The sequence below is a fragment of the Hyla sarda genome, chromosome 5 (genome assembly GCF_029499605.1).
Source record: "Hyla sarda isolate aHylSar1 chromosome 5, aHylSar1.hap1, whole genome shotgun sequence".
NCBI classification, from domain to species: domain Eukaryota; kingdom Metazoa; phylum Chordata; class Amphibia; order Anura; family Hylidae; genus Hyla; species Hyla sarda.
Window position 1 is genome coordinate 141,844,201 of NC_079193.1, and position 16,175 is coordinate 141,860,375.

General features: G+C 40.4%; 1 protein-coding gene across 1 annotated transcript; it reads right to left on the reverse strand.

Moving 5' to 3' along the window:
* Positions 1-5,756: 5,756 nt before the first annotated feature.
* LOC130274537 (uncharacterized) lies at positions 5,757-12,589 on the reverse strand. Its single transcript, XM_056522977.1, has 7 exons — positions 12,452-12,589; positions 10,779-10,859; positions 9,512-9,592; positions 9,332-9,412; positions 9,133-9,213; positions 8,696-8,758; positions 5,757-6,466 (listed from the first exon to the last, which is right to left on the reverse strand). The coding sequence occupies exons 1-7, from the start codon at positions 12,587-12,589 to the stop codon at positions 6,212-6,214; spliced, it is 780 nt and encodes a 259-aa protein (XP_056378952.1). The 3' UTR covers positions 5,757-6,211.
* Between the last annotated feature and the right edge of the window lie 3,586 nt (positions 12,590-16,175).

A 16,175-nucleotide genomic window follows, 5' to 3' on the forward strand; every position in this document is an offset into this window, starting at 1 on the left:
GTCATGATGTCAGCAGAGAATTGCCTCAGTAGTATTCAGCAGCTAATAAGTACAGGAAGGATTAAGATTTTTTTACTAGAAAGAATTTACAAATCTCTTTCACTTTCTGCCACCAGTTGATTTAAAAGAGAAAAGGTTTTCACTGGAGTACCCCTTTAAAATGTGTCTACTCCTGCAAGAAAGGATGCCAACAGTGCATCAATTGGCATCATATGTGCTGAGGCATGTATGTAATGTTTTTTTTTTTGATCAAACGGGAAAAATGCAGCTTACTGCGTCAGTCACGGTTCGGATATGTTTTCAAAACAGCATAGTTGTAATCAGGCCAAATCTTTTGGCAAGTCTTGAAAAAATTTAGGACAAATTACTAGGAAATGCATTGGAGCACGGTTACATTACAAACTTGCAATGAACAGGGGTAAGCATCATGGAGCGTCCACAGGTCGGTTTGACTATGCCTTGTTCAAGCATCATGCATGATTGCTTGGAAATCTAAGCAGACATTTCATTCCAAAATCAGAGTGTACTGTTGCTGGGGCCCATCAATACCCTCAGGAAACTTCCTTGGTGAATGTTCTTAAAACTAATAAGTTCACTGCAACATTTTTTGCTTGATGGGCAAGGAATACCCATTATTAGACACTCGAAAAACATAGCAGGATCAACCTCTTCTTCAGATCCCCATCTTACAATGGGCACCATCTTCTGGCTTGTTCACATATATCAGGTGTCCGCCTCAGTTTCCCTCCGTCAGGCAAAGGAGCAAAACTGATGCTAGAAATCAATCAAATTACTTCATTGTAACCCTTCAAAAGCATCCAGCGTGACAAGTTCTATGCTGGATGGTTGGACACGCTGGAGGGCAAATGACAGGGGAATGCAGCTTTTCATCCCAAAAATGGACAAGGGATGTCATACAACTGATGAGAAGTTGCCATCAGTTTTTTGATCAGTAACCTTGCCATTTAGGATGATTTGAACAATGAAGGATGCCGGACATATGTGAACCCTGCCTTATTCCCATCACACCTCATCCACACCTCACCATGATCCCATGCTCAACATTGATACCTATTTGTAAAACCATGCTTACCATCCCTATGCAGAATGAAGAATTCTCACACCTTAGTAGACAGTTAGTTCCCCCTCCTTAGTTAGACTTGATTTTTTCAAGCCGTGATTTGCAGTCAGCTTGTCTGCATTTGCTTGCCCCACATTATTACACTGTGGCTAACACATTATTTACCCCTCAATCATATGATAAGGGTGCATGTGGGCTGGATGTCTGTGTACCCTTCTTCAATGCTCCAATTCCTGCTTCACCAGTCGTTGCTCGCATTTGGCTGCTGTGCCTTATGCAGGCTAGCAACAGTATTGCTGACAGTACAACTGTTGACTATCTCACTGTCCAATGTTTTGTAGATAATTTTTCATGCCCTTCCCTGCGTCTGTTCTTTCAGGCTAGGTTCACATGTGTTCCGCAGCCAACATATGTGCTTACAGGATGATTCACAATGTCACTGATGCAACAACTGCTGTCAACTTGGCAACATCTTTGTGGCATGTGGCATCCATTGTTTCAGGCCAACCAACAGGGGTAGGCTGCAAGGTGTGTTACCTTGTCCGCAGCCATTCAGCGTGGACCATCATGCAGCTTTGAATTTGAAAAGCCCGATGTTTGAGAAATGGTCCAAACAAATGATTGGTCTCAGTTCTCCCATCTCTTTCCATCCGTAGCACAAAGGAGAAAAACTGTGCCAGACGGTGCACATATGTGGAAAAGCCCTATGGGCTCCTTCACATATGTGCTGCGTCAGGAAAATTTTCCCTACGTTATGCGCCTGAGTGAAACTGATGCTAGAACAGAGGCCATTTATTTGAATGGGACAGATCACAATCATCCTGAGTCTCAATTTTTCAAACCCATGGTTGCACATGCTGGAGGGCACTGGATATGTGAAGGAAGTTTGCTGCACTCCCCTGTCCATTGGCCTAAAGTAATAGACGCTGCATGCCATCCCACTCATGCAAAGTTGGCAGCAGTTCTGCAATTATTTGCGTTTGATGCGGAACATATGTGAGCCCAGCCTAACATGGCTTTGAAGCCCACTGATGGCTATGACACAGACGATGTTTCCAATCCTCATATACCAATCCTGAATAGGTCCCATAAGCAGAATGTAGACTGCCATTAGTATCCGTAGCGTTATTGGTTTATGCCTCTAACATAATGACATCACTAAAGTAAATCCCATCCCCCATAATCCACGATGGCGGGTCAAAATGTATATTTAGAATGCATATACCACTATTCCTCACCTGAAACTTGATTGACCTCAAGATCTTGCCTGTTGCATAATGAACATACAGTTCTGTCAAAATGCAAACATTATGAAATGAAATACTCACCTGTCAATAGTGCTTCCTCAAAACCTGAGGGTGATCCTGCTGTTGTCACTTGTGCAGCAGATGTTGGTCCCTTGCCCTGCATTTGTCTATACAATTTTTGGATTTTTTCAGGGTGGTAATCAGGTTGCTGCCAATGTTGCTCCTAGTGTCTGATGGGACGGTGTGGTATGCAACGTGCTTGCAACACTTGCAATGTTTGGAAAAGTTTTAGTGTAAGTCATCCTGACATTTTTGGCTCAAGCTACTAATTTGCAGAATTTAGACGCTACATTTTTGGCCCCTCACCTGTGGTGATACTGGTGTTGGTGTTTTTTGAAATTGTGGTTTGAAATCTCAATCTGTAATTTTAATTATTTAACAGGCTTACAAGGCAATGTCTTACTGTATAGTCAAAGGATGCAACACCTCCTGCCGTCGTAGGGAACCATACATTTCATTGCACGCCTTCCCCAAAAATGTGGACAGAATCCGTCTTTGGCTGCAACAGATAGGACAGTTTACCAGTAATCTTGAAGAAATGGTTGGCAAAATCTGGGCTGGAACAGTCAACAATACTTACCGCATCTGTTCGAAACCCAAAGTTTTAATTACTATGAACATCGAAGGACCTTGAGGAAGGATGCTGTGCCCACTGTGTTTGAAAGCCCAATGGTCCAACCCAATCCAAATTTGGAAGATGAAACACCTAGCAGCACAGTTCAACCAAACCTCACACAGCCTACCTTGTGGGAAGGTATGGTTTGCACAACCAATACCACCAGTGTAATTACATACACAACAGCTTGTTCCCTACCAAATTACAATACTACTCCTTCTAGCCAACCTTCAACATCCTCCTTACTTTTCCAAGGTACATTATTGCCAAGTGGATAACAAAAACCCCTGCCTCATGATGATTTTCAAGTTTTGTTTTTTGACCATTTAGAATCAACTAACACTGGTACAAGCGCTCAACCAGAGCATATGTTGCCCTCAAATAAACCAAACATAGGGCCAAGTCATTTTGCAGGCGTTTACACCGACCCAGACCAGTTGCAAGATGTGGCAAATATAGAGTCTAGGTTCACCGACTCGCCCAATGTGTGTTTACTACCCCCCACAGACACTTTCGAGATTTTGCAACCAATACAGTTTACATACATCAGCCAAAAAACAAGAAGATTCAAGTCAAAATTCAAACTCGGAATAAGAAAAATTACTGAAACACATTTACCTTGCAAAAACAAAGACCTAGCTTAGTTCGAACAATCAACACAAGTGCACCGAGACGCAACTATTGGCAAAGAAGGCTTAATCGACTTAGGACAGCACGTATGTCAGCAGTAAACACCAGACATCATCTTCTTCTTTTGCAAAATGAAACTACCACAAATGAGAATGCACCATCTGCTAACAATTCTTTGCTAGTTGGTAATTCAAGAAATGTAAACCTGATGTCAAACACAACTAATCTTCAAGTTGAGGAAAATGTGATGGGCGCTAGTGTACCTATACCTAATGTGAGAATGGAGCCAAACATGCCAGATATGTCATCTTTTCAGAATGTCTTTGAACACTTTCTATCTGACCATAATGCAACCGCTCTACCATCAACATCTTCAACTACCTTGCCACCAAATGTATCTGAACAGACTATTGAAGATTTTCCAAATGTGTCGCCTACCACATCAAACAGTGAGTAACCTTGGGAAGATAAACATGATCCAAGTTATCATCCATCTGGGGAAGAGGATAGTTCAATGGATTCTTTACTCACTCAATCAGACTGGGAAGAAGAAGGTCTTGATGGGTTTAAATTTCTGTCTCCTGAAAGCAATAATGTTGTGTGAGAAAGTAAATATATTGTTTTTGAATCCTGCTTACGGAAATTGGTGGCTCTGATTCCTTGCCCATCAAGCAAAAAATGTTGCAGTGAACTTATTAGTTTTAAGAAAATTCACCAAGGAAGTTTCCTGAGTATTTATGTTCAATGCCCAAGTGGTCACAAGGTGAAGTTATGGGAGTCGCAACCAGTCATTAGGGGTGTTCCTGCGGGCAATCTTTTGATTTCGTCGGCCATAGTTTTAAGTGGAAGCAGTTTTCGGAAAGTCTCCACATTTTTCAAAGTTATGCAGATTCCAAGTATTGGAAAATCTGCCTTTTTTGCTCACCAAAAATAAATAATATTGCCTGGATTAAACCGAGAATAGTGGAAAGAACAGAATGCGGTATTGAGTCAAATTCATCTGGCATCTGCTTTTTTAATAGGTGACGGACAGAGCGACACGCCAGGATATTCTGCAAAGTACTGTACTAAAAAGTTTGTGGATTTACAGTTGAACAACTGTGACCAACTATGTAATCTGGAGCATTAGAAAAAATTGCATTTCAGAAAACACTGGAGGACCTTCTAAACAAAGATATATCAGTCAAACTAATAGCAACTGACAGACATGTTTCCGTGCGCAAACTATTAAGAGAACGTTACCCACAAATGAATCACCAATTCGACGTTTGGCACTTAGCCAAGTCCGTTGGAGGAAAGATTATGGCAGCTGCTAAAAACTCACAAACCAAAATCCTAAATTCATGGGTACAGGGCATAAAAAATCATGTGTGGTGGGCATCAAGAACATGCAATAATGATCCTGAAGACCTAATTAAGAAATGGAAAACAATAGTGAAACATGTAGTAAACGAACACGCATGGAAGGAAGACAATACAGACGGACATTGCTATCACCCTGATTTATCTAAGGAGCAACTTGCTGAAACAAAATGGCTTACTGTCAAGTCCCCAGCCTACATTGCACTTTGTAAAATTGTTTTAAATCCCCTGTTTTTGCGTGATTTGAGACACTTATCTGCCTTCTGTCACACAGTTGATTTGGAAGTTTATCATAGTTTGTGTCTGAAATATAGACCCAAACGGCTACATTTTTTCTACGACTCAATGGTTGCCCGAACCCAGTTGGCAGCCATGGACCATAACCGTAACATAGGTTAGACACAGGCCACTGTGCAAAAGGACACTGGAAGGGGGGCTCCAGCTGGTATTTTACGGTATCGTTTGGAATATTCCAAAGGTCGCCATTCATGGGTTGTTAAACCACTATATCAACCTTCCAGTCAACTTGTCCTCCTAGATGTGTTAGAAAGCATCTTTGAAGTTCAACAATCGGATGAACTTTGTGAATGGGTCTCTCAACGAAGTTTGTTGCCTGAAAATATGGCACCTGTACCCAAACAAAGAAGATCTGATTGCAGAATATACCTCACGTTTTGAATAAATTGACTTTGTAACATCAGGATAACTATACTTTTTCCCTTGGTGTTTGTAAAGAAAGGCTTGAGACAAAATGCTCTTTTCAAAAAGTTTATTGTCAACTTTGTGTTTTGGATGGACATGCTTACTGTTTTCTATGGCACAAATGCTACGTCATTAGCAAATGTCCAATTATTAGCCCATTGTTTTGTTGAGGGTAACAAGATTTTTCTTCTTTACTTCTAATATGGTAATTTTGACCAACACATTGAGGCCTAGAAAATTAAATTTAGTTTTACAAACCAGAGACTCGAAATTATTTGTACAAGAACTCCAAAGTGGACATTTATAGTGTTCTCTTACTGAACTGACGGTGTTATTTCCAGAACCTTTCCATAACGTAACACGTTTCCTTACTACTAAGTACTAAACTACATGAGCAAGCTTGACACCTTGGCCAAATAAGTAAGGCTAAAAGAAAATATCTCCAAACGGAGAAAGTTACATTAGTGATTTTACAAACATTATAGGCACAGTATTGCCCCAATAAACATTACATTATAAGATACCTTGATTTGCCCAACTAAACCTCACAGAGAAAACATGCTCAATGTCTAAAAATTCTGGTATCGGGGTGTCCGAACCAAATGGAAACTTGACATCCTTTGAAAGCCTGTGTACTGGCCTTGAGGGTCTGGAAATGTGTCCCTGATTAGTTTGCCCATACAGGATGGAATAGGGACGCGATTTCTTCTTCCAAGACGGCCATAGATAAGGGCAGTGAATGAGCGATAGGCCATCCATCTTTGGTGCCTGAAACAGTAAAAAAGTGATACATAAGCATACATAATCCAAAGCCACGTAAAAATAATGTAGCACATTGATAATGGTAAGAAAGCAGGGTTGTAAAGCAAAATGATTTTGTCCTAAATTAACATGTTGCCAAACCAATTTGACACAATTGTCCACAATCCCATACCCAACCTGCCGTTAACAATTTACCTCCAGTAGCCAAACTCGAGTACTCACATCTGCTTCATGGCGTTGTATGGAGCATCATGTGACTATCAGACCAAAAACCCTATCCCCTGCACACGTTGCCCAAGAAGCAAGGAGTTAGCATGACTTGGACATCACAAAATGCACCATAGGACAACATCATGCATCTTGCTGTCCGGAGTAAAAGGGCAACAGAGCACCTGCACCCGTCAGAGGACATCAGCAACTATACTTTGTCCAAAAGTTGGCTGAAACTAATCGCTGTGGTGGGTACATGTTACTTTACATTGGTAGACATGCAGCTGGTGATCTGGTTGACCCTGTAGCCTATTAAAGTCCTGACCCAAATGCCTAAAGGGCAACCATGGTCTACAGGGAGCATAGGAATGGATGCCAAGGTCTAGGCCATACAGGGATCGTTCAAAATTTGCAAACAGTCACCTTGCCAAAATGCAATGTACAGGTAGCTAGTTCATGTTATCATGTTTAGCACGTTGTGTGCCATTGGTTCATCAGGCTTTCACACCATGGCCAGGCTTTCTTCAAAGTTTTCCGAGAAAGCTTACATTGGAGTACCAAAGATAGATCCATTGGACACAATAAGGACAACACATGTCATATGTCAATCAACTGATGGCCATTTGCCACTCTTTTCCTTTTCCCCACCTAATCCTAAATTAAAACAGCATCCGTGAGCTGGAAAGCAGCCCAAAAACAGCTAGATTGCCCTTGTTTACATATACATGATGCCATAGATTGTCATTTATTGTCAAATTCAAACACATCAGAACACACGTTTGGAAAAAGGGGCAAAATGCCCATTGATGTCATCCAAATGCATATTTCAATTACCAGCTACTTTGGGAAACTAATTACCTATTTGGATCACGACGCACCTCTTGCCAGACACTAGGTTGTCCATCAGAATATGGTGATGGTGCAGGGTGCCATCTAAAACTAACCTTGCTACCTCTGGATGGCTACAAATGCATGGTAATTCTTGCATGTAATCTTTCATCTGTCTATAGTCTTGGCAACAAAAGCTTTCCTCCACTGATGACATCAAACTGCAATTTTTACATTTGCATCAAAATAACGATTGCAATCTGCCATCAGTGTCTTCCATTTGCGTCGGTCTCCGTTCATTTGGGCCCCATCTTGGGTCATTCTGAAAGGCCCATTGCTGTAAGCGGTTGGCCTCATCTAATCTCCCTTGTAGTTGTTGCAGAACATTTTGTACTGCCTAAAAATTGATTAAGCCAAAGTTAATTGAATAAAACATACCTAAATGCAAAAGGAACTGCCACCAGACACCAAAAAATATGCTATTTCTAAAAGACCAGGCCCAAAAATCTGCATGGAGTTTCACTATTTGATTTCATAAGGTGCAAAAGATCTTTCTATGATGAAAATTTTTTGGGGGAAAGTTAGAGTGGGGTGAAAATATACAAAGGTACAATTAGCCAGCAGCCAGAGGCTTGAGGACAAAAGTCAGGCTTTTTTAATTTTTATTGTTATAAAAATGTGAGACCCAAACCAATGTCCAAGCAACACATCATGGTTAGTCAGTCTATTTGAAACTAAGTTCAAATAAACATTGTATTGTGTGGGTAGGATATTCATCGAAATTGTGACCACCCTCAATGAATGCCACAGGGCATGTTTCCCTAGGTAAGCGAGCCCATTTTGGCGACTTTCCAAACATCAAACAAACTTGCCCCCTACAATAATCAAGGTAGTAGAGCTGAAACAATGTTTTGAACAATCTTGCCATAGTATATGACTTCATAGTGTTTTTTGGAAAATGTGAGATTTTCTGGCCGAACAGAGCGCTTTCCTTATCTAGAACCCAAAACAGGTTTGGTGCTTGCTTTGGGCCAGAGTTAGTGGAACCCACTCAATCAGAACATTTCACACTATGCGTACGCTTGGGACAAATTTTGGCACACTTGCCAAATTGAATAACATCACCCGAACAATGTAGATATGTACGTTATTTGTTATACCTAACACTGGAAAATGGTCAGGTTGTAAAATACTTACTGATTGTTGGTTTCTTGGGTCTTGTTGGACTTGGAAATTTTCCGCAGAGTGTCCACCAGATGGCTGTGGGTCAGAACAAATGTGTGAGTGTTTGTTTCAGAATGACATATCCAGCACTACATTTGATTTCCTTGGCAATTTGGGGTTGGGGCGTCCCCTTATTCTAAAAGTCCATTGTCAATGATCCTAGACTCATCGTTGGGCAACATAAAGGAGAAGGAGAGTGTATAGTTTTGCAAAACCTAAACCCCTTTTACTATGATTTTACAGTGATATTTTATTATGAGAATCATGCTTTCTCCACATATTCAAAATAATGTACATTTTGTAGCCTTGCCTAACATTGGATGCTTGACACACCAAAATAGAGTTTAAAAGAGCAGAGTTCTGTGTTTGAAGTTTTGAAAGAAAACATGATGCCTTCTTTACCAACTTACCGCTAAATCTTCCACTTCCCAGTTCTCAAGGCTAACATCTGATAAGGACCGTGCAGCTGACTCCAGGTTGCTTGCAGTGTCCTGTTTTAGAGGAAACAAAACACTATTTACCTTTACATGACATATGCAAACCTGACTAAGCATGGCAAAGTGTGAGCATTACACATGATGACTCCCGTAAATATGTTGACAAACCTACCCAATTAATATCCTCTACTGATCTGTAACTGCTAGGTAAGGAGGAGGTGACAGAATACTCTTCACAAGTGGTTGCTTCATCCTGAGTAAAAATAACATTGAGTTATGCATGGTTTCAATTTACATGAAATTTTTGAAATATTACGTTCAAATTGTAAGAGTCAATACAATGAAAACTTACAGCACTATCATCCTCAGTTGGGATTGCAGTCCAAAGATCAGAGGAAGTTGTTGCCAACTCTTCCAAGGAGCTTTGTTGTACCTGCAAAAAGATAGCATAATGTTTTTTGTGGTTAAAAAGATTGAGCACATTCTCCTCCCTTGTTTACCAATACATTGCCGCATGCAGCTATGAGGGCTTGGATACCAGGGCAATGGTACAGTGGCGTATGGCGTTCATTGTGTAAGTAGGGTTCACATCTGTCTAGCATACAACATAGGTGAACTCTGCCAAAATCGCAACTCAAATGATGCTACAAGTCTGGACAAGTTTGCAGAATTTGTATGGCATGCGGCGTCCATGGTTTAGGGACAAGGGAATGCAGCAAGCTGCGCTCCCCTGTCCTGTGCCCTCTGACATGGCCATATATCCATGGTCAATATTGAGATGCTGCATGATTTTGATCTGTCCATTTGAAATTTATGTGCTAATTGGAATAAGGATTTACTTTCCATTGCACCACGTAGGGCAAATATTCAAAACAAACGACATATGTGAAGGAGCACTAAGACATAGAAATGGGCAAACCATCAAAACCTAATGTATCCATTTTTTAAAATTATTGACAAGCGGCTAGATCAGATGCAATCGGTCTAAACTTTAGCTAGGTGGGGTTCACACTAGATCTTGAACATACATAACCTGCATGTTGTTGAAGAGAGTGAGGGTGTTGGGGGGGGGGGGGGGAACTTATTGGGAAGTGTCAACCATACTGCTTCACTGCTTTTTCAAATGCATGTTTTTTTCAGGGTTGAACAAAAAAACAGGTTGCAGCACGCTTTGAGGTTCAGCAGTAACATATCATGTTGTTTACAATTTTTCAAGCCGTTGTGTGCGTTGCACTGAGGTTGTGATAGTGAAATACATTAGATACAGGTCCAGAACACCGCTGCATAGAGAAAATGGCCCAAGACCTACCCCCCTCACTCTCTGCAAACTTTTTGGTGAAGATAATGCCACACATGTAAGGTAATCACACGCCTAACTTTGAACCAAAAAAATCAACCTTGAAAGGTCCGACTACTCCCAAGTATTTTGTAAAGATGCAGTGGTACAGTAGAGGCAATAAACAAGGCTGTCTTGTAATGACGCAACACATAAGGCAGTGTGTACATCATCTATTGTACACCCTCTCCACCAGCCAAATGCATCAGCATACAACCCCTAACCATCCCGTTTTGGCTGATTTTTGGTAACCCCCCCCCCCCCCTAAATAAAAAAAACTTACCAAAAGCGGACCCCTTGGGCAGTGGGAGGAACTGTTATCAGAGGAGGTAACGGACAGATCGTCCCCTGAGTTTCCTGTAGCCTGAGGAAAGAGTAAAATATGTGCATGTATTTTAAAACCCCAAAATCAAACATTCTAAACAACCCCAAATTTATTCTTTAAACTTTTGTAAACCAGCACACAATTTGGTATATTGGTATAAACCAAAAGATGGAAGTCAACAGCAAAAGAAAACAAAAACAATTACATAGAGATTGTCAACAATCCAAATCATCTGCCCTCCCCCCAAATCCAAAGATAATTATTCAATGACCCAAAAAGTAGTTTTCATTATAAAATTTTAAATTTTGCATCCAAATTAACAACCCCCCCCAAAAAATAAAAACGGTGATGCCAAAACATACCTACCAGCAGAGCCACACAGCCATAACCCAAATGAGCATGCTGAATGTAGCTGTTGCAGAATATAGTGAGTGCATCAATGACATCCAAAATAGCAAATTGTTCTTCCAATTTTGAACAACCAAATGTAAGGCCAAAAAAAAAAAAAAAAAACAGCATAGCCACTCAGACATAATTTGAAGGACTATGACGGAAGTAGTAGTTGCCAAATACATAAAATGCCACAAGAAATGCAAAATATCAACCCAAAAATTTCTAACTGGTCCCTTCTCAGTTTGAAAAAAAAATAAAAGAATGATGTGCACCGTTATTGGGCAAAAATACCATCCATGCGAATTTGCCAGAAGAATTAGAGATGCATGAAATCACACGGTACACATATGCAGAGGAAATTAGGGCCAATTTGGACGCCTCAAACTTTACTATGCTGCCCTCTCTGATACTCATTTTTAGCAACACGATCATTCGTTTATTACAGTCACAGTAAATTTGTGAGGCCAATTTTTTGATGGAATTCAGATCCCAAAAAAAAGATTTGAAGACACTTACTAAGTACAACTCCAAGATGGAATTCAGATCCCCCCCCCCCAAAAAAAAAAATGAATGATGTGCACCTTTATTGGGCAAAAATACCATCCATGCGAATTTGCCAGAAGAATTAGAGATGCATGAAATCACACGGTACACATATGCGGAGGAAATTAGTGAGGCAAATTTTTTTATGGAATTCAGATCCAAAAAGGTAAATAAAAAAAAAAGATTTGAAAACACTAAGTACAACTCCAAGCATGCCCTGATTTAGGCTGTGGGACAGCAGCTGGCCCAAAAAAAAGGTAACCCTCAAAGCATGTTGCCCTTTAGAATAGTATAGGTCCATGTTTCAAAACAAGGTGTGCCTGAAGCTTGGCGAAAACCAAAAATCCAAGAATGTAGGCCAGCCATGCTGGAAGTTAGAGTTTTGCAACAGCTGGAGATGCACTTGTTTTGAAACACTGGTAGAGCACATGGTGCAACATTCCGTCAGGATTGGCAGGATAAAGCACGTCCATCGCATGACATTTTAATATTTTACAAAACGCCAGGTCGGGCAAAATACAGGAGAGAAACATAAAAGAGCGGACAGGTGACAACCCAAGTCCTAGCAGAGGGAAGAATACAGGCAAAAAATGATAGAGCAAGAAACAAAAACATCCACAAAAACCACCCAGAAGGAAAAAGACATTATAAAACTAAGTTAAACACAAACACAGAATATAAAAATAACACATTACCATCTGCAGAGAAAATCGCAAGGCACAGATGAAGAGAACAGACGTGCGGAGAATACACAGCTGGATGAGGAGGAGAAAGCACACACTGAAACTCTGCGTGCCGATTGAACGACGCAGCGCTGACGTCAGAACAAGCATGTTAGGCTGAACCTAGGAAGCAGAAACACAACACAGCGATGAAGGGAGGGACGGAGGGAGGTTGAGCAAGCACAGGAAGAAGGAAAAGAGGCAGGAATATGCAAAGGATAGATTAGACAAAAGGGGAGGATAATCAGAAAAAGAGCGCCAACATGTGGAAGAAAAGGGGCAGCTTCAAGAGTGACGAAACAGCCGCAAGCACTAGTGGGAAATGTAGTAAATAAACCCCCAAACACAGGAAGTCGGACCGGACGGAACAAACAAGCGCAGCACAATGGAGGAGATATCGTACATCGGGTGCAGCACAGAAAAAAACTACAGGAGAAGGTAACTGGCAAAGTATAAACCTATGAGGGGGGCCAAAAACACAAAAACCAACGGAGTACCCCTTTAAAAGGTAAGGAGGAAAAAACAAAATGCAAAAACTGAAAAACCTTGCGTCCTTAAGGGGTTAAAATTCAATGTCAAAACTAGTTAAAAGGAAAAAAATATTGGCCAAAAAAAAAAAAACGAGATCAACTTTTGTTTTTGGACCATTATCTTCTGTGCCCTTACATGGTCCCAACATATTTTTGTCCACTCTAGAAAAAGATATTGGAAGTGCATCAGGAAGTGCAACTGTTCCCAGTCAAACAGAGTTTTCAGAAAGTACTAAAGCTACAAAGGGACAACGACCTGACACCCAGATGCAGAATTATCAGTCAGCAGAAGCACTTAGGCTAGGGTCAGACTACGGAATTTCCGACTGTCTGCCTGCAAAATTTTCCGCGACTATTTTCCGCCTCCAAAGGCGTTTCAGTTTCATGCGTAATTTTGTCATTTCCGCGAGTAATCCGCCGCTATTCCGAATGGAAATGACGCCACCAAATCCGCCTTAAATTTCCGCTTAAATTCGATGCAGAAAACAGTGGGAGTCCACTGAAAGCCAAGTTCAGCCTCTTTTGAACCATGTGATCACATAACCCGACCCAGGTCCGTCGGTTTGGCTGGGAAAGTAAGCTGCTGAAGTACAGACATGAGCCGGCAAGCCTATTCCCGAATGTGTATAAGCACAGAGGATGTCATCACTGAGGTATAAACAATATCACATACTATTTGCTGTACCCAAAGTCAACTTTGTATATTACTTGTTCTTAGTAATGTTTTATAAAATGTCCACAAAATAGGCATACAGTGTACAGTGTACAGGGCCTGAGAAGATCTGCATTTAGCCAAGCACATGTTTCCAAATACACACAATTTGCTAATGGTAGCATGTACAGTGTAATACAGCCATGAGGAGATCTGCATGTAGCCCAGCACATGTTTCCAAACACACATACGGTAGTTTTCTAATGGCAGCATGTACAGTGTAATACGGCCATGAGGAGATCTGCATGTAGCCCAGCACATATTTCCAAATACACACACTTTGCTAATGGGAGCATGTACAGTGTACTATGGGCTTGAGGAGATTTGCATTTTGACAAGCACATGTTGTTCTAAAAATATGGTGAATCTGGTATTATTAATTTTTGTTTAGTCCGAAAAATGTGGTTGTAGATAGAGTGTCGTCCCTGGATTTGGGATAAGGGCCATGGTGAATATTTTAACCCCTTAATGACCATGCACATTTTCACCTTAAGGACCAGGCCAATTTTATTTTTGCGTTTTCGTTTTTTTCTCCTCGCCTTCTAAAATCCATAACTTTTATATTTCCATCTAAAGGGCCATATAAGGGCTTGTTTTTTGCGTGACCAATTGTACTTTGAAACCTCTCATTTTACCATAAAATGTACGGTGAACCCCAAAAAAAAATTTTTTAGGGAGGAAATTTCAATGAAAACCAAAATTTTGCACATTTTGGAGGGTTTTGTTTTCACACTGTACACTTTACGGTAAAAATGACATGTGTTCTTTATTCTGTGGGTCAATACGATTAAAATGATACCCATGGCTAGATACTTTTATATTTTTGTACCGCTTAAAAAAAATCTAAAACTTTTTGTGCAAAATCAGGAATCTAAAATCGCCCTATTTTGACCACCCATAACTTTTTCATTTTTCCGTATATAGGGCAGTATGAGGGCTCATTTTTTGCGCCGTCATCTGAACTTTTTTTAGATACCACATTTGCATATATAAATCTGTCAGATCATTTTTTATGATTTTGTTTTAAATAAAATGTGACAAAAAAGCAGCATTTTGGACTTTTTTTTATTTTTTACGTTTACGCCATTCACCGTACGGGATAGTGAACATTACATTTTGATAGTTCGGACATTTACGCACGCTTTTTGGGGGTAAATGGGAAAAACTGACAATTTTCATTTTTATTGGGGGAGGGGATTTTTTACTTTTTTTTTACTTTTTATTTTTACATTTTTCAACTTTTTTTTTTTACACTTTTTATGTCCCCATAGGGGACTATCTATAGCAATCCTTTGATTGCTAATACTGTGCAGTGCTATGCATAGGACACAGCACTGCTCAGTATTATCGGTGATCTTCTGCTCTGGTCTGCTCGATTGCAGACCAGAGCAGAAGACCCCGGGAGACGGCCGGAGCTAGGTAAGGGGACCTCCGGCTGTCATGCTGGATGATCGGTTCCCCGCGGCAGCGCTACGGGCGATCCAATCAAAGTGCCGCAATGCCGCAGATGCCGTGATCTGTATTGATCATGGCATCGGAGGGGTTAATGGCGGACATCCGCGCGATCGCGGATGTCGGCCATTACGGGCAGGTCCCCGGCTGCTGCTAGCAGCCGGAACCTGCCGTGTATGACGCGAGCACCCTTCCGATGCTCGCGGTCATACACAGGATGTAAATGTACGTCCTGGTGCGGGAAGTCCCACCAAACCAGGACGTACATTTACGTCCGTGGTTGTTAAGGGGTTAATAGAACCAGACGTGAAGAAGCATGGCATGAAATTGCAGTAGCCTTATTTGACAACTTTGATCAAATGTCTTCTTCAATTCAGAATGAGATTTGTAAGTTTGGTATAATTTTTATTTAGTTAATTTATAACTTGTACAATTTATCAACATAAAATAATGAAAAGGATGCCAATCTAATTTTTCTAAGTAACATACATCTTTGTACTTTTAATTCCTTGTGTACACTTTTATCTTATGAAAAATTTGAAAGATAGTTGAAGTTGCTCAAAGTATTTCTATCCCTAGTTATCTTTGTGTTTATATTCCCTTGGTGTACACATGTACATTAATCATAGCCTTATATATTGCAAGACAATCATCACTAATTTTGTTAACGGATGAGTTTGCTTGAATTTTTGTACCCGTATCTTGGTTTATCATATTTAAAAAAAGATGAAAATCTTTTTAATTTTTGTTGTTACATTTTAAAATACTATATAGTAAAGGATATTGTGGGTCAGCTCGTGGCAAAAGGAAAAAAATACCCTATGAGGACCAACTTCAATTTTTATGTCCTAACAGAGTTTTCAGACCGTAAGTACATGTTGAATTTGTGCATGCAGGTTCATCACCCATACTCCCCCTTAAAAAAATATCTAACCTAAAATTTTCACATCTGTTTATTCTACAACTTCAGGCAACTTTCAGGCACCATCTAATACACAACAAG

Coding starts and splice junctions, on each gene's coding strand:
- LOC130274537 (XM_056522977.1), bottom strand. CDS start 12,589: ATGCTTGTTCTGACGTCAGCGCTGCGTCGTTCAATCGGCACGCAGAGT. Junction 9,413..9,511: donor CAACTGAGGATGATAGTGCT/GTAAGTTTTCAT, acceptor ATTTTTACTCAG/GATGAAGCAACCACTTGTGA. Junction 9,214..9,331: donor CAGTAGAGGATATTAATTGG/GTAGGTTTGTCA, acceptor CCTCTAAAACAG/GACACTGCAAGCAACCTGGA.